General features: G+C 36.5%; 3 protein-coding genes across 3 annotated transcripts; 1 reads left to right on the forward strand and 2 right to left on the reverse strand.

Moving 5' to 3' along the window:
• Positions 1-1,560: 1,560 nt before the first annotated feature.
• LOC139893476 (laccase-5-like) lies at positions 1,561-4,927 on the forward strand. Its single transcript, XM_071876639.1, has 6 exons — positions 1,561-1,706; positions 1,813-1,964; positions 2,057-2,301; positions 2,387-2,515; positions 3,351-4,286; positions 4,606-4,927. The coding sequence occupies exons 1-6, from the start codon at positions 1,593-1,595 to the stop codon at positions 4,734-4,736; spliced, it is 1,707 nt and encodes a 568-aa protein (XP_071732740.1). The 5' UTR covers positions 1,561-1,592; the 3' UTR covers positions 4,737-4,927.
• LOC139893477 (putative pentatricopeptide repeat-containing protein At5g40405) lies at positions 4,446-6,453 on the reverse strand. Its single transcript, XM_071876640.1, has one exon. It carries the CDS (start codon positions 6,451-6,453, stop codon positions 4,990-4,992), a length of 1,464 nt encoding a protein of 487 aa, XP_071732741.1. The 3' UTR covers positions 4,446-4,989.
• Positions 6,454-7,830: 1,377 nt separating this feature from the next.
• LOC139890004 (putative pentatricopeptide repeat-containing protein At5g40405) lies at positions 7,831-8,428 on the reverse strand. Its single transcript, XM_071872912.1, has 2 exons — positions 8,294-8,428; positions 7,831-8,136 (listed from the first exon to the last, which is right to left on the reverse strand). Exons 1-2 carry the CDS (start codon positions 8,426-8,428, stop codon positions 7,831-7,833), a joined length of 441 nt encoding a protein of 146 aa, XP_071729013.1.
• Positions 8,429-26,862: the final 18,434 nt, after the last annotated feature.

Below are 26,862 nucleotides of genomic sequence, written 5' to 3' on the forward strand. Positions count from 1 at the left end.
CCTTATTTTTTTTTTTAACGAGCTTGATCAAATTAATAAAAGAAGTAAACCAAATTAGTTGTTCCTTTCTCTTCTTCATGTACGACTACACTCAGGTTCCTTCATTCCAGTTGAACGTCTCCGATGAGACACAGAGCCAGAATGTTGATGAAAACGATGACCAAAATACTATATGGGAGTGGTAGAACGCCAGCCAATGGCGTTACAATAAATGAACGTTGTTGCGAGGTCATCCACTCCAAGTGCTCTAATTAATCAATTATTGTAGATATGGAATTGGTATAGATATTTGGGTATATACGTTCAAATCAAAAGCAAATATAAAGATAGGTTCTTCCATTCTCATGTTTTATCAATAAAAACCACTTTTGTATTTTTGAATTATGACACAAAACTATTGGAAATCACTTATATACAAGGTCTCAATGGGTTTGTGCTGAAATATAAGTAAATAACCTAGAGTATTTTCGGATGTGGTAATTGTGAGTAAGTGATGCTAATATGATACCGATAAAATAATAGGACACTGACGATGTATGTAGCAGCTAGTTACTACGGAGTATGATATCATGTTATGATGGTCAATATGTCTAGAGAAAAAAAAAATAAAAAAAAAATACAAAAAATACTTTAAACTCTTAAGCTTCATTATATACTATACATTATATATACACACTTCCATTACCGAAGTAAGCATGTAAGTTTACATATTGTTAGAAGTACGAATCATTTAGCCATTTAGTTATTAAAAAAAGAAAAGATTTTGTTGGTGTAATTCACCCCAAGGAGAGAGTTCAGAAAGTTAAAAAGCAACATATTTCGAACATACATATTAGGTGTTTAATATTTTATTTTATTAAAATATTCATACTCCGTAGCATATTTATTATTTAACAGTAAAATACTAATCATAAATGTTGGTGTTGAGCTTATACGAGTATTTTAGAAAGAAAAAAAAAATGCATTAAAGTGTGTTCCAAAGGACAAATGATTACGATGTTTATAGAAATTATTAGGGTAGTAAGTAGTAGTAATATTTTAAGTTAGTTGAGGTAAAGGTAACCACAATATTCCTAGCATGTGAATAACATATAATAATATTTGACTTTGACACCCATTCATTAGTTAAGCTTTGATCATTACACTTCAAAAACAAGTCCCCAAAAACAGTACACAACTACCTCTATATTTTTAGGTAAAAACAACTTAACAATATATGATGTTTGGTTCAAATGTTTGTGATAATAAACATCACAAGATGTTACTTAACACTCTTGAATAATTACATCTACTGATATTTCTGCTAAACAAAATTATGATGCTAATTTGTTGATATCGAATTCTAGAATTATACAGAAAGCATACATTAAAATTGATCACATTGTGCAATGTAGGTTAGCGGTTGCACCAACTTGTGTTGAACTAAGTTGCTCAGTCACTTAAACCATGGCCCATGAACCAAAACCTACTTTGCCAACCTTAAATAACTCACTAATATCTTGGCTATATAAGCACCTCTTGTTTCTCATTATTCCACAAGTCACTCTTCTACCAAAAAAAATAAATAAAATAAAACACATTAAGCGTTGACAATGGAGAGCGTTTTTAGCCAAACTTTACGCACATTCTTCTTACTTATCTCGTTGCTACTCTTCTCGAGCTTAACCTCTTTGGCAAATGCAGAAACTCAGTATCATGAGTTCGTCGTATGAGTTCTTTCTCGAATATATAAACATATTAACACTTTTAAAAAGTTTATCTTGTGACCGAATTCTTGATAATACTAACTCTATATCATTTGTGCACTTTTAGGTTCAACAAACACAAATCAAGAGGCTATGCGAAACACATAATTCCATCACGGTTAACGGGCAGTTCCCCGGTCCAACTTTGGAAGTGAACAACGGCGACACTTTAGTCGTACATGTCGTCAACAAAGCTAGATATAATGTCACCATTCACTGGTATACAACAATATGAAAGCTAGTATATAAAAATGGCTAGATGCCATTTTTTCATCAGTAATTTTTATTAAAGTTTGAAAATTTTTATTCAGGCATGGTGTTAGACAAATGTTGACAGCATGGGCAGATGGGCCCGAGTTTATCACGCAATGTCCGATTAGACCAGGAGGGAGTTACACTTACAGGTTTACAATTTCGGGTCAAGAAGGAACATTGTGGTGGCACGCACATAGCTCATGGGTTCGAGCTACTGTTTACGGTGCTATAATTATTCACCCAAAACTAGGAGATTCTTACCCATTCCCTAAGCCCAAACGTGAATCTGTCATCGCACTTGGTACACAATCTAATTATTTACTACATTTTCTTGAAACTCAAACTTTTTATACCTGACATAATATGATGATGATGATGATGTGCAGGTGAATGGTGGGACGCAAACCCGATTGACGTGATCAGAGAAGCTATGAGAACAGGAGCATCTCCTAATGTTTCTGATGCGTATACCATCAACGGTCAACCGGGTGATCTCTATAAATGCTCCAGCCAAGGTTTGCTTCTGTTAATCATATCAGCATCTATAGGCAGTGGTAAAATGGGTAAAACATAAATTGGGGTAATGGGTTGACCCGGAAAAATTGGCTACTTCATCATTATGTTTAAGAACTGATCTTTTTCTTGAATGTGGTAAAATGGGTTACACACAAATTTGGGTAAAGGGTTGACCCGGTAAAATGGCCTACTTTAATCATGATGTTAAAGAACTGATCTTTTTCTTGAATGTGGTAATATGGGTTATTACACATAAATTGGGGTAATGGGTTGACCCGGAAAAATGGGCTACTTAAATCATTATGTTAAAGAACTAATCTTTTTCTTAATGTGGTAAAATGGGTAAAACATAAATTTGGGTAATGGGTTGACCTGGAAAAATGGGCTACTTCAAATCATTATGTTAAAGAACTGATCTTTTTCTTGAATGTGGTAAAATGGGTTACACACAAAGTTGGGTAATGGGTTGACCCGGTAAAATGGGCTACTTTAATCATCATGTTAAAGAACTGATCTTTTTCTTGAATGTGGTAAAATGGGTTACACACAAATCTAGGTAATGGGTTGGCCCAGTAAAATAGGCCACTTTAATTTTCATGTTAAAGAACTGATCATTTTCTTGAATGTGGTAAAATGGGTTACACATAAATTTGGGTAATGGGTTAACCCGGTAAAATGGGCTACTTTAATCATCATGTTAAAGAACTGATATTTTTCTTGAATGTGGTAAAATGGGTTACACATAAATTTGGGTAATGGGTTGACCCGCTAAAATGGGCTACTTTTTTTTTTTAATCATCATGTTAAAGAACTGATCTTTTTTCTTGAATGTAGATACTGTGAAAATACCAGTTGACTCAGGAGAGATAAACATGCTTCGGGTGATCAATTCAGCCTTAAATCAACAGCTTTTCGTCACCGTTGCCAACCACAAACTAACTGTAGTAGGAGCCGATGCTTCATACGTGAAACCGTTCACAACAAAGGTCCTCATGCTTGGACCGGGTCAAACCACAGATGTACTCATAAAAGCTGACCAGCCTATAGGAAGATACTACATTGCTGCACGGGCTTACGCCAGCGCACAAGGTGCTCCGTTTGACAATACCACCACCACCGCCATTTTGGAGTACAAAACCGCCACGTCAAACCCAATTATGCCGCCATTACCGGCGTACAACGACACCGCAACCGCCACGGCTTTCACCACTAGCTTCCGAAACCTCGAAAAAGCCCTTGTTCCAACTGAAATTGATCACAATTTGGTCATAACTGCAGGACTTGGTATCAACCAATGCCCACCAAACACACGGGCCCGAAACTGTCAGGGCCCAAATGGGACCCGGTTTACCGCTAGTATGAACAACGTATCGTTTGTACTCCCGTCGAATTTTTCCATACTTCAAGCACATCAACAAGGCATACCGGGAGTTTTCACTACCGATTTTCCGGCAAAACCTCCGGTGACGTTTGATTACACTGGTAATGTAAGCCAATCTTTGTGGCAGCCGATTCAGGGAACCAAGGTCTACAAGTTGGAATACGGGTCGAGAGTGCAGATAGTGTTGCAAGGAACACAAATCTTCACAGCTGAAAACCACCCGATCCATCTTCATGGATATGATTTTTATGTAGTTGCAGAAGGATTTGGAAACTTTAACCCTAAAACCGACACTGCTAAATTCAACCTTGAGGATCCGCCTCTTAGAAATACAGTTAGTTTACCAGTTAAAGGATGGGCAGTCATTAGGTTTGTTGCAGATAACCCAGGTAAACAAAGTGGTACTTTTTTTAGCGTGCATTAAACGGGTTGGGTAACGGGTCAAAAACATATGAGTATTGGTTCTTGTTGTAATCGTTGACCCAAATCACTTTTTAGACTAAAAAGCTTTGAACTTTTTAATTACTAATCAAAAAAAGGATGGGCAGTCATTATGAGGTGTTATGCAAGATACACCATTCTACACAATTGAAATGCAAGAGATAATAATACAATAAAAAAAACTCATTCAAAAAGTAAAAGGGTCAAAATTGCCACCTCTAATTCGATAAGTATGCATGTTGCTTAGTTTCTCCTTTATCTTCTCAGGTACATGGATTATGCATTGCCACTTAGATGTTCACATCGGCTGGGGTTTGGCGACAGTGTTTCTTGTAGAAGATGGAGTTGGCCCGTTGCAGAAATTGGAAAAACCGCCAACAGATTTACCTGTTTGTTGATATAAATTGCTCCTATTAGAATTGAAAATCCCGATAGCTACTATTCTTGCGATCTAAAATTATAAGAGCCATCAATTTCAATTGTCTTCTTTATATTGAGACATTTTTTTCTTGCATTTGTAGATAGCAGACAAACATATAGTACTTTGTAATCTGAATTTCAACACAAGTATTTGCTTAATTAATGAAAAGCCAACCATTGTATTACTAGTATTCTTGTAAGCTTTAAATTCTATTCTACAATTTTCTATTTCTAGTTGATTATGCTAATACCAGGGACCTTTGCGACGCTTTGTGATTTCATTTTAAGCCTCACATCATCAACACTATCCCATTTGTTAAAACCAGCATAAACATTCGATAACTGCACGTATGCACCATCATTCTTGGCTTCTAGTTCAACCAATTTTCTTGATGCAAGTTCAGCCAATTCCACATTGTTATGAATTTTGCTAGCGTTGAGCAAAGCACCCCAAACCCCCGCATGGGGTGCAATTGGCATGCTATAAATGAACTTTAATGCTTCATCTAAACGTCCAGATAAACCATATAAATCAACCATACATCCATAATGCTCAAGTTGTGGCTCGATCCCATACTCTTTTATCATTGATTGAAAATGCTTACAACCTTCTTCAACTAAGCCTGATACAATGCAACCCTTTAAGACCGATGTAAATGTAACACCGTTTGGCTGGATTTTTCCTTGTAACATAAGTCCATAAAGCTCGAGACACTTTTCACCATAACCGTTCATTGCTAGTCCTCCAATTGCACCACTCCATGTATACACATTCTTTTCGTTCATCCTCCAAAACACTGCCATAGCCAGGTCGATATCCCCACACTTTGCATACATATGAACAAGTGCACTACCTAGTCTCAAGTCTTTTACTTTTAGCCCATTAGACCTAATATATCTATGTGCCCATCGTCCTGTTCTCAAATCACTTAAATACGTGCAAGCAGACAACACTGAAACCATTGAAGCCTCATTAACCTTCAAACCCTTCCTCTCCATCTCAAAAAACAACTTTAATGCATTTATTGGCTCCCCGAACTGAACATACCCTGATATCATCGCATTCCAGGCAACGACATCCCTCTCAGGCATTTTATCAAACAGGTGGCGTGCATAACCAATATCCCCCAATTTTGCACAGGCAGCCACCATTGCTGTTTGTGTTACCAAATCAGGCTTATTGACATCCAAGAACAGATCTTTTATCTCACCGAGAAACCCCATTTCAGCATACATGTAGATTAATCCGCTTTGCAGATGTGGGTCATGATCCAACCCGTATTTTAACACAGCTCCATGTACACCCAATCCCAAAGCCTTATCAACAATTAGACTAACACAAGATTTAATCAAGAATGTAAAGGTGTAATTATCAGGTTTCTTATTTAAATTAAGAATTCTGTTATAAAAATGGAAACTTTTTTCAGGAGTTGAGGTTTTGGAGTAAACCCTAATTAAAGAATTTAAAGCAAAGATAGTGGGGTTTTCGCATCGGTTCAATAGTTGAACTGAATAATGTATATTGTGTGGGTGTTTTATGGCAATTGATGCAGCAAATTTTGATACAAGTTCTGGTTCATTGATGAAACCATTGACTAATAGTTGAGAATGAATTTGATTGATTTCCGTTAGGCTTTTGCATGTTTCTACAATTGAAATAGTTGGGTTTTTCAAGAACTTTCTCAAAACTTGCATGTTTAGAGCTGTGGGAGTCGAGTGTGTTTCCCACCGTTAAATCATTTAACGACATTTTTCTACTCCGTCCCGGCATTAATTCGATGTTAAATCCCGCCGTTATGCTTCACCGTTACCACCGCAAGGCTGTGGTTTCTTTTTTTTTCTTCTTTTCTTTCTTTGTTTTTCTATTTTAATAATATTATAAGTATTTAAATAATGAATTTAACACCGAGATTCCCTGTTTTGGTCTCAGTGTTAAATTTAACACTGAGATTAACACCGAACGACTCCTAGTGCTCCTACCTAGCAAATTCATATAATCGTTGGCTGCATTGGTTGTTTTTGGCTGGGTGAGAGATGGTACCACTATAAATTTACTATGTGAGGGGTTGTAATTCTATATTACGGAGTATTAAGTTTTCAAAATAGTAAAGAGTGTTGTTTGGCAAATTAAACTTAAATATTACTGTAATATTAAATTTAATTTAAATTTAAATGTGATTTTACAGAACTTAAAGTGAAAAATAAAAAAATAACTTTTTTTGTGTATTTCTCCCTAATATCAAAAAGACACTCAATTACAGATAATTTACCATAAAACTCAAGCTCACATTCTCAAAATTAATAACCACTCTCAATATCGTAAGGCCAGAGATCATTTGATAATAATAACTTGTTAAATTATTCATAGTGTTAAAAGTTAAATTATCCTAATATCCTCTTTATGATTTCTCTCCATAATGTTACGATCACTTGATCACATTATATAGGTTTGATGTTTTATTGTGGCACACATGCTATCCTAGTGGAGCATTCTGAATCCACTTCCTACTAAGGCTTTGAATTTGTTTAGTTCGGCTAACTACAACATTGGCGTAAACAATCAAACACGTGTGCAATCTGGCTACTAGATACATGCATTTTATGGTTCACATGAAAATATAAAAAATGAAGGGATTATAATCTATTGGGCTCTTGAGCAATGAAGTTCGAGTATGAAAGAAGACCTTCTTGCTAGTGCGTGTATTCTTCCTCATTTACGATTATCAATGCAAGGTTTTTAAATCAACTACGGGCTAGAATAATGGAAAGCGAATCCAAGGAATTCTATCATTGATTTCATTTTTAAATTTTAGCTTGGTGTGTCCGTTTCCATTTTATTCTAGCTCGAGTTAAGACATTTTGACCCCAAAGGGGGCGCAACCCCTTGACCTCCACTATATTCGCGACAATATTAAAGTAGTTCTTACGTACATGCATTCTAAACTCTCCAACTTAATTATTGAGCATAATTAAATAACATATAGTTTCAAGTAAATTGTAACTAACTAAAACGATTGTTATATAACACTAAATTCATCAACATTAAAATGGGTCAATAAGATTAATTCATTGCTAGTCCTCCAATTGCAGCACTCCATGTACACACATTCTTTTCGTACATCCTCCAAAATACAATACCGCCATAGCCATGCCGATATCCCCACACTTTGCATACATATGAACAAGTGCACTACCTAGTCTCAAGTCATTTACTTTTAACCCATTAGACTTAATATATCTATGGGCCCATTGTCCTGTACTCAAATCACTTAAATGTGTGCAAGCAGACAACATTGAAACCATTGAAGCCTCATTAACCTTCAAACCTTTCCTTTCCATCTCGAAAAACAACTTTAATTCGTTCAACGGTTCCCCGAACTGAACATACCCCGATATCATGTCATTTCAACCAACGACATCCCTCTCAGGCATTTTATCTAACAGGTGGCGTGCATAACCAATATTCCCCAATCTTGCACATGCTATTACCATTGCTATTTGTGTCACCAAATCAGGATAATTAACATCCAAGAACAAATTTTTTTATCCCACCAAGAAACCCCATTTCAGCATACATGTAGATTAATCTGCTTTGAAGATGCGGGTCATGATCCAACCCGTATTTTAACAAAGCTCCATGTACAGCTAAACCCAAAGCCTTATCAACCATTAGATTAACACAAGATTTAATTCAGAAAGTAAATGTGTAATTATCAGGTTTCTTATTTTAATTCAGAATTCTTTTATAAAAATGGATACTGTCAGGAATAGAACCTATGGTATTCTAAGAGCACATGGTGTGTCATTGGATGTCCATTTTCATTGTCTTTGAAAGACATTGAAAGCGACTGAGGAGAGAAAAACAGGAGGTGTCGTTCAGTGTCCATTCTCATTGTTCATTTTAATATTTTATTCATTTTTTATTCAATTTTTAATTATAAATATTTTGAGTTAGTTTAATAAAACAATATAATTCCGGATATATGTAACTAAATTAAATTATGCTTACATTAATTAAACTACAATTACATAATACTTAAAATACAATAAAATACTAATCATAAATCACCTGCTTCTCGAAGAGACCACAAATGCTCAACTAAATCATGTCACAATCCTTCGTGTACTTCTCGATCACGTAGTTCCTTGTTTCTCCGATCGTATGCATCACACATATCGATCCAAGTGTGATATCAGCTAAAAAGTCACGTTTTCACCCCGGTATTAAGGCCCAAAAATAAGAAAGATTCGAACTTTGTCAGCAAAATATCCACTTCGTCGGTTAGAATTGAAGAACAAGTAATTACGAAGAAGGTGCAAAAAGAATCAAGAGAATCGGAGCTAAAACGAAGATTCTAGAGCGAAAACGGTGAAAGACGAGAAATCAAGTTACGATCCAGGGAATTCAGCTGACCAGGCAAGCCAAACGGCCTACCAAACGGCTTGCCTGGCTCGCAAACGGCCTGCCAAATGGCCAGGGCAAACGACCCTTGCAAACGGCCCGGCTTGGCAAACGGCCCCTGCAAGCGGCCTGTCAGCCGTTTGCAGGGAAAATTTAGGCTTATTTAAAGGGTCTTTGTCATTCATTCCAATACACACTTCAATTCACTTCTTTCTCTCTCTTGTACAATATTAGTCATACTTTCAAGGTCTTCGACTCCGTGCGGGAAACCTAGTACCCGGAGAAGAACGCCGAAGATTGTATTAGGAGCGGTCTGGAGTCTTGAAATTGTCACTTTTGTATTCAGAACTCGTTTAATCTACTGGTACTTCTATCCTTTATCTTTATATAATGTCTTCTATCATTATGTTCTGTGATATTGTTGCCATGATTAGCGAGTAGTTATCTTTAGTGTATGCTATGATGTAAGCAGTTATAATGCCGAAATAATGTTATGGTTTGTGTATGTCGTTGAAATGCTTTCCGATTATGCTTTAAAATCAATCATTTTTCCAACTAATAGAACGTAGTTATTGGCTCTGTTATTGGGAAGTCGCGAACCCCGATTCAGAGTACACTATCTGTGTCACCCCTTGGTAAGAGAAGTCTATCGGATACAACGTAAGATCGACTGAGGCACACCGGTTGTAGTAAGTCTATCGAGCTTTGGATTCCGACTGAGGACTCTTTTGTAGTGAAACATCTGATTAGACCCTTAGTACATTGTCGGTCCCAGACCATGCTAGTGTAGTCACCAAGCATATAAACTTCATACGTGCATGCTGAAGCACAACGGTTGTTGTAAGCTGTACCTCTGCTAAGTAAGGCCATGGAACCCGGTCAGTGTTGATTAGTACACTGCACCATAACGCGGTCTCAGACATTGCACCCCGCTTGAGGGATTCTTAGTTAATTAAGGAACTGTTTGTTTAGACACATAAAGGATTGGACCGTTAGGATAACCGAACGTGTTCATGGAAGTCAGCTTGACTTGGCCATGGTGTTCTTTATGGTTGAACTCTTTTTAAGGGCCTAACTATCTTTTAAAACCAATCATTAACGAAAGCATTGAAACACATCACGTCTCTCGGATATGGTAAACCATGTATTCTATTATGCGTACGAAAGTTTAAACCTTTGTGGAATGTTAATACGTCACCCAACCGAGTCGCTCAATTGGATGAGCCGTCTGAACGTGTATGCCTGTAGTCAGACTGCACGGGCGTCGGGGGTAAGGGACGTTGCTGTCTATTCAGAATCTTCAAGCCTATCGCATTACCCAGTGACATGTCTTATGACAGGGGCGTTTAGGACCAGTGTAATGAATACAAGGCCTCTGCCTATTCATGAGCCAACATTTCATAATCTCGGCAGAATAACTGATGAAATCATAGTATGCACTTACTTTAACCTTATCTGAATTACGAATTTTATCGCATTTACTTTATCTGTTTTATAAATTAGAAAACCCCAAAAAATTAAGTAAACACTACTCCTTCATAACTATCTTATGCTTAAATATAGGTTCGATTCTACTGATATCTCAAAAATACTACTCTAGGTCATACTTCACTTACTCATACTAAGGAGTAGTACGATTTAGGCCCCGCTAAATATAAATTTAAAACAGTACCCCCTCTTGGTGGTTGATTCTGACGTGTTGCGACCTAACGACACCGCACAAATAAAACCGTCCGTTTCGGCCATATCAAGAGGGAAGCTAGTTTTTGGCGCCGCTGCCCGGGAACTGGTATCAGACAATACTGATTTCTATCAAACTTATTCACAAGCATTTAGTGGTGTCTAAGAAAGACAATTATACACAGATTTGGTTGTTGGATTTTCCGAACAGTCTCTAATTATATTGGGACCAAAAGGATCCTGCCTCTCCGTAGTCGGCCTGACCACTTGATTTGTTGAATAGTTCGTGCGGAGCTCTGTTATCGAAATACCAGGGAATCAGTAGCCAGAACTAAAATCATATTCAACCATAGGATAGTTAGTTAAAATTAGATTACTTTAAAATTAGATTACCTTAGATTAGACTACTTTAGACTAGCTTAGCTTACCTTAGATTACTTTAGAAATTTAGTTTATCTGTTTAAAATTAAAAACAAAAAGGCATACCAGTGTATGACCCAAACCCGATCTAGACCAGGGCTGTTGTTATTCGTACCTGATCCAGACGCAATAATCTCTAAAGCATGCAAGGAAGCACGAATCAGAAATTGAATGGCGTTACGCATTACTTTAGCAGAAAATACTAAACCCTCGATTGAAGGTCGAGGAGGACCGATCAGATTTCCAGAGATTCAAGGACACTCGTTCGAGTTAAAACATCACATCATCCAGCTCATCCAGAATAGCTATCAGTTTCATGGATTACCGAATGACGATCCTAATTCTCACCTTGATAAATTCGTATCTCTTTAGAACTCCTGCAAGCAGCCAGGGGTAGGACAAGATATAGTCCGGCTATACTTGTTTCCCTATTCTCTCACTCATCATGCTCAAACCTGGTTCGAAGGACTGAAAAAAAATTCCATCATGTCATGGACGGAGATGACTACTAAATTCCTAACCAAATATTTCCCTCCTTCTAAACAAATCAAACTAAAGAATGACATCATTAACTTCAAACAAAGTTATGATGAATCTCTTTACACTGCATGAGAGCGATTCAAAACTCTGCTAAAGAAATGCCCTAATCACCAGCTAGAACGCTCAGCCCAAATCTGTACCTTCTACAATGGTCTTACGGTAAATCATAGGACGACGATTGATACAGCAGCTCAAGGGAATCTGATGAACCAAACCGCAGACGAAGCATGGGAATTGCTCGAGAACATGACAATGCATCATCATGACTGGAACAGTGGTGAAACAACTTCATCATCCGCCCCACTCTCGAAACTTAACAATCAAACGGAGGTTATCAAATCCCTCACGGATAAGATGGAATCTCTCGCTAAACAACTCGGAGAATTGAAGACGCACCCGCAGCAGGTCAACCAAACTCAGGCTTGTGTTAATTGTACCAGCCCGCAACCCACTGAAGAATATCAAGTTGAGTACGAAAACCCTGACGGTTCTGTCTGTTACGTTCAATACCCAGCTCGTCCACCAAATCCCGGATTCAATCAACAACCTAGGGTTAATCAATTCCAGCGAAGAAATCAGCCTTTTCGTTATCGCTACCCACCTTATCCAGCCCAACAATCTCAATTGACCTACGATCAACCACTTCCACTCACTGGTCCACCAGTCGAGGAAAATTCCCCTACCACCCAGATTACAAAAGCAACTAACCCCACTCTCGGAGCTGATGATCAGTTGACTCAGTTCATTCAAGGACAACAATAGCTAAATCAGAGAACTGCAGCAGACAAGATCAGACGGAGATACTAATGAGAAATCAATTGGATCTGCTCAAAAGTCTGGAAACGCAGCTCGGACATTTATCACAACGCCTTGAAACCCGACCGCAGGGAAGGTTACCGAGTAATACTATCCAAAATCCCCACATAGAGGAAGCAAAGCAAATGGATTCCGTAATCTCAGAGGAAGAACCACGGAGAAGGTCGGCTAGACTCAAGAGCAAATCGACATATACTCAAAAGTTGACCCCTGCAACTCCAGTTCGTGTACCCTATCCTGGAAGGCTACAGGAGGAATCATCCAAGCTTGATTCCTTCAAACTTGATGGAAGATTCCTGGACACTATGTCCAAAGTCCCCAACCAGAAGAGATACATTCGAAGGCTTCTCTCTACAAAGGAGAGGATACCAGATTCCAATAAAATTCCACTATGTGAAGACTGCTCAGTATTACTCAGAAACTCTCTACCACCAAAGCTAGAAGATACGGGCCGATTCGTTTTCCCGTGTTCAATCAACCAATCTAGAACCATTCATGCACTAGCAGATTTAGGAGCAAGTATCAACCTAATCCCCTACTCTCTCTACAAGAGATTAGAGTTAGGAGACTTGTCACCAACTAAAATGACAATCCAACTTGCCGATCACACAATTCGATATCCTAAGGGCATAGTTGAGAACGTCTTGGTGAAAGTCGATGATTTGTCCCCAGCAGCGGCGCCAGAAATACTTGATGTGTGCGAGGGGTAGTATGAAATACTATTATAGTTACAACGAAATATTATTAAATACGATACAATTTACACAAGTTATTTATTTATTGAATGGATATACCTAAACCTTGCTACAACACTTATAGGTAGTGTACCTAATCGTAGAGTAGTGTAGTTTTTAGTAAGTCCAGTTCGTTCCACAGGGATACAGCTGAGTTTAACGCTATATTTTTCACAACTATATTTGTATATATATATATATATATATATATATATATAAGTAGTATTATTGTTATTATAAAAAGGGGGTTTTACCGTTTAGTGACCGGTTTGTCGATTTTAAGTTCTAATGCAAAATATTAAAAATAAAAATTACTTAATTTAAAGCGTAAAGTAAATGACGATAAATAAAAGTGTGATATTTTAAAGTACGATAAATTAAATGACAGTAAATAAAATGACGGTAAATAAAAGTACGATGAGATATAAATTAAGAGAATTATACTTATTTAAACTTCCGTAATCATGATGTTTGACGTGTTGATTTTAATTTATTACCATGGGTTAATTGTCCTTTGTCCTGGATTATTCGATACATCCATCTGGTTTTTGTCCATAATAGTCCATCGGTCATAAATATAAGGTGCGAGTGTCCTCGTCAAATTACCCTTACACCCGAAGTCAAATATTCCAACTAATTGGGGACTTATACTGTAATAAGGTTTTAATACATTGTTAATGATTACACTAAGTTATCGACTGTGTGCAATCCAAGGTTTTAATACTTTATTAACGATTACACCAATTTTCCTTGTATGTAATCCATCCCTGTTTTAATGAGTCTATTGACTATTAATCCATCCCTGTGTCTGGTCAAATGAACAATTATTCGTATTTATAAATATCCCGCTCATCGTATCCGATCGAGTGTATGTGGTTATTTATAGATACATCAAATTGTAATTCTCTATATTAAATTAACGAATTATCATTCAGTTAAACAAATATAAAGCCCATTAATAGCCCATAGTCCAATTTCCACAAGTGTCGGTCTTTTGTCCAAACCCCAATTATGGTCCAAAGCCCAATAACCCCGTCTTAATATTTAGTCCAACATCACGATTACTTCGGCTTAAATAAACATAATAATAACTTAGCTACGAGACATTAATTTAAAAAGGTTGAACATAACTTACAATGAGTATTAATCGCGTAGTGTTACACGGACAGAGTTTCGACTTACAAAACCTTAAAACATTCGATACTATAACCTTATTATTATTATTATTATTATTTTTAACTTAATATTAAAATTAAAATTATAAATATAAATATAGATTGAGAGATTGAAGTAGAAAAAGGTGTACATAATTCGGCCGAAAACGTTGCTATTTATAGGAGAAACTGGGTCCTGGTGTGCTCCGCGATTGCGGTAGATTTGTTCCTCACAGCTCCGCAGTCGCGGAGCTTTGGTTTCCAGCTCATCACACAATTCCAAAACGTGGGCTGCTGAATATTTTATAATATAATATATTTATAATTAATTATATATTATATTATATTCTTATGCATAGTTGACTTGTATTTTTAGCTCCGTTGAGTCGTACGTCGATAGTTGGTTCATGTCTCGATTCCGGATTTTCGAACGCCTTTTCGTATAATTTAATATCTTGTACTTTGCGTTTTGCGGCTTGTACTCTTGTAATTTTTAGACGTTTCTCATCAATAAATTGAACCACTTTGATTGTACTTTGTACTTTTTAGCGTTTTGGTCGTTCGCGTCTTCAAATCGTCGAATCTGTCTTTTGTCTTCACCTTTTATTATTTAAACGAATATCACTTGTAAATAGAACAATTGCAACTAAAAGCTTGTCTTTCTTGAAGAATAATGCTATGAAATATATGTTCGTTTTTAGCATTATCAAATATTCCCGCACTTGAGCGTTGCTTGTCCTCAAGCAATATAGAACTTAATATTCCCACACTTGAGCGTTGCTTATCCTCAAGCAATATAGAACTTGAAAAAAAAAAACATACTTGAATCACTTCTTTATTCTTCACACTTTGTACATCAGTGATTTTGATACGGCGGTATGAACAATGATAGTAACGATGTGGTTGATAGTCTCACATGACTATGAAAATTTAGATCCTTTAAGGAAATTGGATCTTTATGAAAATATTTGATCTTTTGAAAATTCAATCTAGCTTTTACCCTAGATAAGTTTTTCGAAATAACCCTTCACCGGTGTTCGCAAAATATTTTTGTGGGTTTTGTGGGTTTCAGATTTGAAAATTTTAGCTCAAAACTTATGGTTTTGTGTCACCCACTTGCTAACCTTGTATTAGGAAAGCAACACATCCAGTATAGTTGTCCCGTATATTACCTTTCGGTAAACTACCATCCAGTTGTAAAGGAAAGCATTGAACAAGCAACTGTTAAGGCACTGCCTAATGACATGCTTTTGATTATGGTCTACATCGTGTCGAATGCAATTACTATCCTTTGTAGGAGCAATAGCAAAGATCACCCTATAGTTTTTCGGTCTGGCACAAGGTCCTGTCTTTGACCATGCTATGCAACCACCGTTCTTACGGTTGACACCCAATTTGGTTCAGGTGACCTAATGAATTTCAGGTGAATTCCTAGGATTTTACGTTCAATGGTAATGAACGCATTAAAGATAGGTTTTCAGAAAACAAATCGGTTTGTAATTTTGATCAAAATATTTTCTCGTTCAAACTCGAGTTTAGATATCATCGAATTTCATGAGTTTGTAATTCTCAATCTATTAAAGTCAATCTCAAGGATTGAGTAATATCAGTCTTAAAAGCTGATTTTTGATCTTTAAGGAGATTATCCTTTCTGGGGATCTGATTCATTAGTCTTATAAGCTAATTTGCACGGTGCCCCCCCATTGTACGAGACAGATCCTGTAGTGACCCGAACTTTTCCATGTTTATATATATTAATTGAGATTGATGTTTACATGATTAAATGTTTCCAACATGTTAAGCAATCAAACTTGTTAAGACTTGATTAATTGAAATAGGTTTCATATAGACAATTGACCACCCAAGTTGACCGGTGATTCACGAACGTTAAAACTTGTAAAAAAACTATATGATGACATATATATGGTTATATATATAGTTAACATGATATTATGATAAGTAAACATATCATTAATTATATTAACAATGAACTACATATGTAAAAACAAGACTACTAACTTAATGATTTTGAAACGAGACATATATGTAACGTTTATCGTTGTAACGACATTTAATGTATATATATCATATTAAGAGATATTCGTACATCATAATATCATGATAATATAATAATTTAAAATCTCTTTTGTTATTATAAACATTGGGTTAACAACATTTAACAAGATCGTTAACCTAAAGGTTTCAAAACAACACTTACATGTAACGACTAACGATGACTTAACGACTCAGTTAAAATGTATATACATGTAGTGTTTTAATATGTATTTATACACTTTTGAAAGACTTCAATACACTTATCAAAATACTTCTACTTAACAAAAATTCTTACAATTACATTCTCGTTCAGTTTCATCAACAATTCTACTCGTATGCACCCGTATTCGTACTCGTACAATACACAGCTTTTAGATGTATGTACTATTGGTATATACACTCCAATGATCAGCTCTTAGCAGCCCATGTGAGTCACCTAACACATGTGGGAACCATCATTTGGCAACTAGCATGAAATATCTCATAAGATTACAAAAATATGAGTAATCATTCATGACTTATTTACATGAAAACAAAATTACATATCCTTTATATCTAATCCATACACCAACGACCAAAAACACCTACAAACACTTTCATTCTTCAATTTTCTTCATCTAATTGAACTCTCTCAAGTTCTATCTTCAAGTTCTAAGTGTTCTTCATAAATTCCAAAAGTTCTAGTTTCATAAAATCAAGAATACTTTCAAGTTTGCTAGCTCACTTCCAATCTTGTAAGGTGATCATCCAACCTCAAGAAATCTTTGTTTCTTACAGTAGGTTATCATTCTAATACAAGGTAATAATCATATTCAAACTTTGGTTCAATTTCTATAACTATAACAATCTTATTTCAAGTGATGATCTTACTTGAACTTGTTTTCGTGTCATGATTTTGCTTCAAGAACTTTGAGCCATCCAAGGATCCATTGAAGCTAGATCCATTTTTCTCTTTTCCAGTAGGTTCATCCAAGGAACTTAAGGTAGTAATGATGTTCATAACATCATTCGATTCATACATATAAAGCTATCTTATTCGAAGGTTTAAACTTGTAATCACTAGAACATAGTTTAGTTAATTCTAAACTTGTTCGCAAACAAAAGTTAATCCTTCTAACTTGACTTTTAAAATCAACTAAACACATGTTCTATATCTATATGATATGCTAACTTAATGATTTAAAACCTGGAAACACGAAAAACACCGTAAAACCGGATTTACGCCGTCGTAGTAACACCGCGGGCTGTTTTGGGTTAGTTAATTAAAAACTATGATAAACTTTGATTTAAAAGTTGTTATTCTGAGAAAATGATTTTTATTATGAACATGAAACTATATCCAAAAATTATGGTTAAACTCAAAGTGGAAGTATGTTTTCTAAAATGGTCATCTAGACGTCGTTCTTTCGACTGAAATGACTACCTTTACAAAAACGACTTGTAACTTATTTTTCCGACTAGAAACCTATACTTTTTTTGTTTAGATTCATAAAATAGAGTTCAATATGAAACCATAGCAATTTGATTCACTCAAAACGGATTTAAAATGAAGAAGTTATGGGTAAAACAAGATTGGATAATTTTTCTCATTTTAGCTACGTGAAAATTGGTAACAAATCTATTCCAACCATAACTTAATCAACTTGTATTATATATTATGTAATCTTGAGATACCATAGACACGTATACAATGTTTCGACCTATCATGTCGACACATCTATATATATTTCGGAACAACCATAGACACTCTATATGTGAATGTTGGAGTTAGCTATACAGGGTTGAGGTTGATTCCAAAATATATATAGTTTGAGTTGTGATCAATACTGAGATACGTATACACTGGGTCGTGGATTGATTCAAGATAATATTTATCGATTTATTTCTGTACATCTAACTGTGGACAACTAGTTGTAGGTTACTAACGAGGACAGCTGACTTAATAAACTTAAAACATCAAAATATATTAAAAGTGTTGTAAATATATTTTGAACATACTTTGATATATATGTATATATTGTTATAGGTTCGTGAATCAACCAGTGGCCAAGTCTTACTTCCCGACGAAGTAAAAATCTGTGAAAGTGAGTTATAGTCCCACTTTTAAAATCTAATATTTTTGGGATGAGAATACATGCAGGTTTTATAAATGATTTACAAAATAGACACAAGTACGTGAAACTACATTCTATGGTTGAATTATCAAAGTCGAATATGCCCCTTTTTATTAAGTCTGGTAATCTAAGAATTAGGGAACAGACACCCTAATTGACGCGAATCCTAAAGATAGATCTATTGGGCCTAACAAACCCCATCCAAAGTACCGGATGCTTTAGTACTTCGAAATTTATATCATATCCGAAGGGTGTCCCGGAATGATGGGGATATTCTTATATATGCATCTTGTTATTTTCGGTTACCAGGTGTTCACCATATGAATGATTTTTATCTCTATGTATGGGATGTGTATTGAAATATGAAATCTTGTGGTCTATTGTTACGATTTGATATATATAGGTTAAACCTATAACTCACCAACATTTTTGTTGACGTTTTAAGCATGTTTATTCTCAGGTGATTATTAAGAGCTTCCGCTGTCGCATACTTAAATAAGGACGAGATTTGGAGTCCATGCTTGTATGATATTGTGTAAAAACTGCATTCAAGAAACTTATTTTGTTGTAACATATTTGTATTGTAAACCATTATGTAATGGTCGTGTGTAAACAGGATATTTTAGATTATCATTATTCGATAATCTACGTAAAGCTTTTTAAAACCTTTATCTATGAAATAAAGGTTATGGTTTGTTTTAAAAATGAATGCAGTCTTTGAAAAACGTCTCATATAGAGGTCAAAACCTCGCAACGAAATCAATTAATATGGAACGTTTTTAATCAATAAGAACGGGACATTTCAGTTGGTATCAGAGCGTTGGTCTTAGAGAACCAGAATTTTGCATTAGTGTGTCTTATCGAGTTTGTTAGGATGCATTAGTGAGTCTGGACTTCGACCGTGTTTATTTGAAAAATGATTGCTTAACAAATTTTGTTGGAAACTATATATTTTTAACATGTGAATATTATGTGATATATTAATCTCTTAACGCGTTTGATATTATGTGATAGATGTCTACCTCTAGAACAAGTCCCATTGACTCACCTAATAATAATGAAGAGTCAAATGTAAATTGGAATGATTCGTGGACTGATTCACAAGTTCCCGAAGAGGAACCGGAAGAAGAATCGGAACCGGAAGAAGAATCGGAACCGGATGAAGAAATAGAACCGGTGGGGGAAATAATAAAACGGTTAAGTAAAAGAAAATCCTCAACCAACCGACCAAAGTTAATTATGGTCAATGGTGTTTCCGCCAAGGAAGCAAAATATTGGGAGGATTACCAATTCTCCGACGAATCGGATTCCGACGAGAATTCCGATGATGTTATAGAAATTACCCCAACTGAATTTAAAAAGGCAAAAGAAAATAATAAGGGAAAGGGCATAAAAATAGAGAAATCTAATTCCAACCCCGATGAACTTTATATGTATCGTCAACCCCCGAAGTCCTTAAGTTGTAACAATGACCCGGGAACCTCTAAACCACCAGGTTTTTCTAAACCAATGTGGACAACGACGGCTCGTATTAGGGGAACATCATATATCCCTAGAAACTTGGCAAAACGAACCAAAACCGAAGAAGAAGAAACGAGCGAGTCGGAATAAGATAGTTGTATTCGTGTGGTGTAATATATGGAATATAGTGTTCTTATGCTTTATGATATATGTAAAAATTGCTTGTATTAATAAGTATTTTTTTTTATGAATCTAACTCTTGTCTATTTTACAGTTTAAAAACACAAAATGGATAGACAACCCAATATTTTAAGAGACCTACCCGGAGACATGATTGATGAAATCTTGTCTAGAGTCGGCCAGAATTCTTCGGCACAACTATTTAAGGCGAGATCAGTTTGTAAGACATTCGAAGAACGTTCCAAGAATGTCTTGGTTTATAAGAGACTTTCGTTTGAAAGATGGGGGATATCACATTGGGAAACCCATAAGTTACGATGTGTTTACTTTGACGCATATATTGCGGGGAACCCAAATGCTATTTTACGCAACGGGTTAAGAAATTATTTTGACTCAATATATCCGAATATTGGACTTCGTGATTTAGAAAAAGCGGCTAACATGCAACATAAAGAAGCATGTTATGCTTACGGATTAGTAATGTTCGCTTCTCACCAAAGTGAGAACAAGAACATCGGGCTACAACTATTAAACAAAACGTTTCCACAAGTGACGGAGTCGGTAATTGGGGTAAGAAATGAGGTTTTTAGATTATTACGGGACTATTGGACATTACGTAACCCTCGTCCCTTTGATGACGTTACAACACGCTGTCTTATCAACGGCCATAACGGTTATGTTGCACAAGACCAAGGATGGGAAGTAGTCCTAGTAAAACCAGAATGCATGACTTGTTTCTGGACGTATGAATTACGTGTCTTTATTGCCTTTGCTGAACGACTTGTGTACTAGCTAGAATTGTCTTCACAACTATCTTGTATCAAAGTTATTGTGTGCTATATTTCATGCTTTATGTAAAATAAGCGGTATTGTAAGTTTGTAAAATATTGTATAAAAGTTTGAACGCGAAATATTATTATAATCAGTTTTTCATATAGAATTGTAGTAGTTGAATTGTATATTAGCTACTAAGTATGAACTTAACGGGTAGGTACTACCCGAATTTAAACTTATAAAACGCTAATATGAAGAAAAAGCTTTTATAAATGAGTTCATATTATGCTACGAAATACTATTAACTACTCTTAATATTCTGTATGATTAACTTGTTCCATTTAACTATTTTGAAGGAAATGGCACCGACTACTCGACACACCGTGAATATGAATGAAGAGGAATTCCGTACTTTTCTAGCTTCAAACATAGCCGCAGTACAGGCTGCGCTACATACCAACAATAACCTTGGATCTAGCAGTACAGGAAATCGTGTAGGATGCACCTACAAAGAATTCACTGCCTGCAAACCTTTGGAATTTGATGGAACCGAAGGACCGATCGGATTGAAACGGTGGACCGAGAAGGTTGAATCGGTGTTTGCCATAAGTAAGTGTACTGAAGAGGACAAAGTGAAGTACGCTACGCATACCTTCACAGGTTCTGCGTTAACATGGTGGAATACCTATCTAGAGCAAGTGGGACAAGATGATGCGTACGCACTACCGTGGTCAGCATTCAAGCACTTGATGAACGAGAAGTACCGTCCCAGAACCGAGGTCAATAAGCTCAAGACAGAACTTAGAGGGTTACGAACCCAAGGATTTGATATTACCACGTACGAAAGACGATTCACAGAATTGTGCCTATTGTGTCCGGGAGCATTCGAAGATGAGGAAGAGAAGATCGACGCGTTTGTGAAAGGATTACCGGAAAGAATCCAAGAAGATATAAGTTCACACGAGCCCGCCTCCATACAACAGGCATGTAGAATGGCTCACAAACTAGTGAACCAGATTGAAGAAAGAATTAAAGAACAGACTGCTGAAGAGGCCAATGTGAAGCAAGTCAAAAGAAAGTGGGAGGAAAACGGTGATAAGAATCACCAATACAACAACAACAGCAATTACAACAATAATCGCAACAATTATCACAACAATCGCAACATCAATCGCAACTACAACAAACGGCCTAACAACAACAACAACAACAACAACAACAACAACAGCAACTACAACAATCATCCCAACAACAATAATAACTGCAACAACAACAACAATCAGAAGCAACTATGCCAAAGGTGTGAAAAGAATCACTCGGGGTTCTGCACCAAATTTTGCAACAAGTGTAAAAGAAATGGTCATAGCGCGGCGAAGTGTGAGGTCTACGGACCAGGGGTTAATAGAACGAAAGGAACAAATAGTGTCGGAACGAGTAATGGCGGAGCAAGTAGTGTCGGAGCAAGTTATGCCAATGTAGTTTGTTATAAATGTGGAAAACCAGGCCACATTATTAGAAATTGCCCGAACCAGGAGAACACGAATGGACAAGGCCGCGGAAGAGTTTTCAATATTAATGCGGCAGAGGCACAGGAAGACCCGGAGCTTGTTACGGGTACGTTTCTTATTGACAATAAATCTGCTTACGTTTTATTTGATTCGGGTGCGGATAGAAGCTATATGAGTAGAGATTTTTGTGCTAAATTAAGTTGTCCATTGACGCCTTTGGATAGTAAATTTTTACTCGAATTAGCAAATGGTAAATTAATTTCAGCAGATAATATATGTCTGAATCGAGAAATTAAACTGGTTAGCGAAACATTTAAGATTGATTTGATACCAGTAGAGTTAGGGAGTTTTGATGTGATAATCGGTATGGACTGGTTGAAAGAAGTGAAAGCGGAGATCGTTTGTTACAAAAATGCAATTCGCATTATACGAGAAAAAGGAAAACCCTTAATGGTGTACGGAGAAAAGGGCAACACGAAGCTACATCTTATTAGTAATTTGAAGGCACAAAAACTAATAAGAAAAGGTTGCTATGCTGTTCTAGCACACGTCGAGAAAGTACAAACTGAAGAAAAGAGCATCAATGATGTACCCATTGCAAAAGAATTTCCCGATGTATTTCTGAAAGAATTACCGGGATTACCCCCACATCGATCCGTTGAATTTCAAATAGATCTTGTACCAGGAGCTGCACCAATAGCTCGTGCTCCTTACAGACTCGCACCCAGCGAGATGAAAGAACTGCAAAGCCAATTACAAGAACTTTTAGAGCGTGGTTTCATTCGACCAAGCACATCACCGTGGGGAGCTCCTGTTTTGTTTGTCAAGAAGAAAGATGGTACATTCAGGTTGTGTATCGACTACCGAGAGTTGAACAAACTTACCATCAAGAACCGCTACCCACTACCGAGAATCGACGACTTATTTGATCAACTACAAGGCTCGTCTGTTTATTCAAAGATTGACTTACGTTCCGGGTATCATCAAATGCGGGTGAAAGAAGATGATATTCCAAAGACTGCTTTCAGAACACGTTACGGTCATTACGAGTTTATGGTCATGCCGTTTGGTTTAACTAATGCACCAGCTGTGTTCATGGACCTTATGAACCGAGTGTGTGGACCATACCTTGACAAGTTTGTCATTGTTTTCATTGATGACATACTTATTTACTCAAAGAATGACCAAGAACATGGTGAACATTTGAGAAAGGTGTTAGAAGTATTGAGGAAGGAAGAATTGTACGCTAAGTTTTCAAAGTGTGCATTTTGGTTGGAAGAAGTTCAATTCCTCGGTCACATAGTGAACAAAGAAGGTATTAAGGTGGATCCGGCAAAGATAGAAACTGTTGAAAAGTGGGAAACCCCGAAAACTCCGAAACACATACGCCAGTTTTTAGGACTAGCTGGTTACTACAGAAGGTTCATCCAAGACTTTTCCAGAATAGCAAAACCCTTGACTGCATTAACGCATAAAGGGAAGAAATTTGAATGGAATGATGAACAAGAGAAAGCGTTTCAGTTATTGAAGAAAAAGCTAACTACGGCACCTATATTGTCATTGCCTGAAGGGAATGATGATTTTGTGATTTATTGTGATGCATCAAAGCAAGGTCTCGGTTGTGTATTAATGCAACGAACGAAGGTGATTGCTTATGCGTCTAGACAATTGAAGATTCACGAACAAAATTATACGACGCATGATTTGGAATTAGGCGCGGTTGTTTTTGCATTAAAGACTTGGAGGCACTACTTATATGGGGTCAAAAGTATTATATATACCGACCACAAAAGTCTTCAACACATATTTAATCAGAAACAACTGAATATGAGGCAGCGTAGGTGGATTGAATTATTGAATGATTACGACTTTGAGATTCGTTACCACCCGGGGAAGGCAAATGTGGTAGCCGATGCCTTGAGCAGGAAGGACAGAGAACCCATTCGAGTAAAATCTATGAATATAATGATTCATAATAACATTACTACTCAAATAAAGGAGGCGCAACAAGGAGTTTTAAAAGAGGGAAATTTAAAGGATGAAATACCCAAAGGATCGGAGAAGCATCTTAATATTCGGGAAGACGGAACCCGGTATAGGGCTGAAAGGATTTGGGTACCAAAATTTGGAGATAAGAGAGAAATGGTACTTAGAGAAGCTCATAAAACCAGATACTCAATACATCCTGGAACGGGGAAGATGTACAAGGATCTCAAGAAACATTTTTGGTGGCCGGGTATGAAAGCCGATGTTGCTAAATACGTAGGAGAATGTTTGACGTGTTCTAAGGTCAAAGCTGAGCATCAGAAACCATCAGGTCTACTTCAACAACCCGAAATCCCGGAATGGAAATGGGAAAACATTACCATGGATTTCATCACTAAATTGCCAAGGACTGCAAGTGGTTTTGATACTATTTGGGTAATAGTTGATCGTCTCACCAAATCAGCACACTTCCTGCCAATAAGAGAAGATGACAAGATGGAGAAGTTAGCACGACTGTATTTGAAGGAAGTCGTCTCCAGACATGGAATACCAATCTCTATTATCTCTGATAGGGATGGCAGATTTATTTCAAGATTCTGGCAGACATTACAGCAAGCATTAGGAACTCGTCTAGACATGAGTACTGCCTATCATCCACAAACTGATGGGCAGAGCGAAAGGACGATACAAACGCTTGAAGACATGCTACGAGCATGTGTTATTGATTTCGGAAACAGTTGGGATCGACATCTACCGTTAGCAGAATTTTCCTACAACAACAGCTACCATTCAAGCATTGAGATGGCGCCGTTTGAAGCACTTTATGGTAGAAAGTGCAGGTCTCCGATTTGTTGGAGTGAGGTGGGGGATAGACAGATTACGGGTCCGGAGATTATACAAGAAACTACCGAGAAGATCATCCAAATTCAACAACGGTTGAAAACCGCCCAAAGTCGACAAAAGAGCTACGCTGACATTAAAAGAAAAGATATAGAATTTGAAATTGAAGAGATGGTCATGCTTAAAGTTGCACCCTGGAAAGGCGTTGTTCGATTTGGTAAACGAGGGAAATTAAATCCAAGGTATATTGGACCATTCAAGATTATTGATCGTGTCGGACCAGTAGCTTACCGACTTGAGTTACCTCAACAACTCGCGGCTGTACATAACACTTTCCACGTCTCGAATTTGAAGAAATGTTTTGCTAAAGAAGATCTCACTATTCCGTTAGATGAAATCCAAATCAACGAAAAACTCCAATTCATCGAAGAACCCGTCGAAATAATGGATCGTGAGGTTAAAAGACTTAAGCAAAACAAGATACCAATTGTTAAGGTTCGATGGAATGCTCGTAGAGGACCCGAGTTCACCTGGGAGCGTGAAGATCAGATGAAGAAGAAATACCCGCATCTATTTCCAGAAGATTCGTCAACACCTTCAACAGCTTAAAATTTCGGGACGAAATTTATTTAACGGGTAGGTACTGTAGTGACCCGAACTTTTCCATGTTTATATATATTAATTGAGATTGATGTTTACATGATTAAATGTTTCCAACATGTTAAGCAATCAAACTTGTTAAGACTTGATTAATTGAAATAGGTTTCATATAGACAATTGACCACCCAAGTTGACCGGTGATTCACGAACGTTAAAACTTGTAAAAAAACTATATGATGACATATATATGGTTATATATATAGTTAACATGATATTATGATAAGTAAACATATCATTAATTATATTAACAATGAACTACATATGTAAAAACAAGACTACTAACTTAATGATTTTGAAACGAGACATATATGTAACGTTTATCGTTGTAACGACATTTAATGTATATATATCATATTAAGAGATATTCGTACATCATAATATCATGATAATATAATAATTTAAAATCTCTTTTGTTATTATAAACATTGGGTTAACAACATTTAACAAGATCGTTAACCTAAAGGTTTCAAAACAACACTTACATGTAACGACTAACGATGACTTAACGACTCAGTTAAAATGTATATACATGTAGTGTTTTAATATGTATTTATACACTTTTGAAAGACTTCAATACACTTATCAAAATACTTCTACTTAACAAAAATGCTTACAATTACATTCTCGTTCAGTTTCATCAACAATTCTACTCGTATGCACCCGTATTCGTACTCGTACAATACACAGCTTTTAGATGTATGTACTATTGGTATATACACTCCAATGATCAGCTCTTAGCAGCCCATGTGAGTCACCTAACACATGTGGGAACCATCATTT

This window comes from Rutidosis leptorrhynchoides, chromosome 2 (genome assembly GCF_046630445.1).
Source record: "Rutidosis leptorrhynchoides isolate AG116_Rl617_1_P2 chromosome 2, CSIRO_AGI_Rlap_v1, whole genome shotgun sequence".
NCBI classification, from domain to species: Eukaryota; Viridiplantae; Streptophyta; class Magnoliopsida; order Asterales; family Asteraceae; genus Rutidosis; species Rutidosis leptorrhynchoides.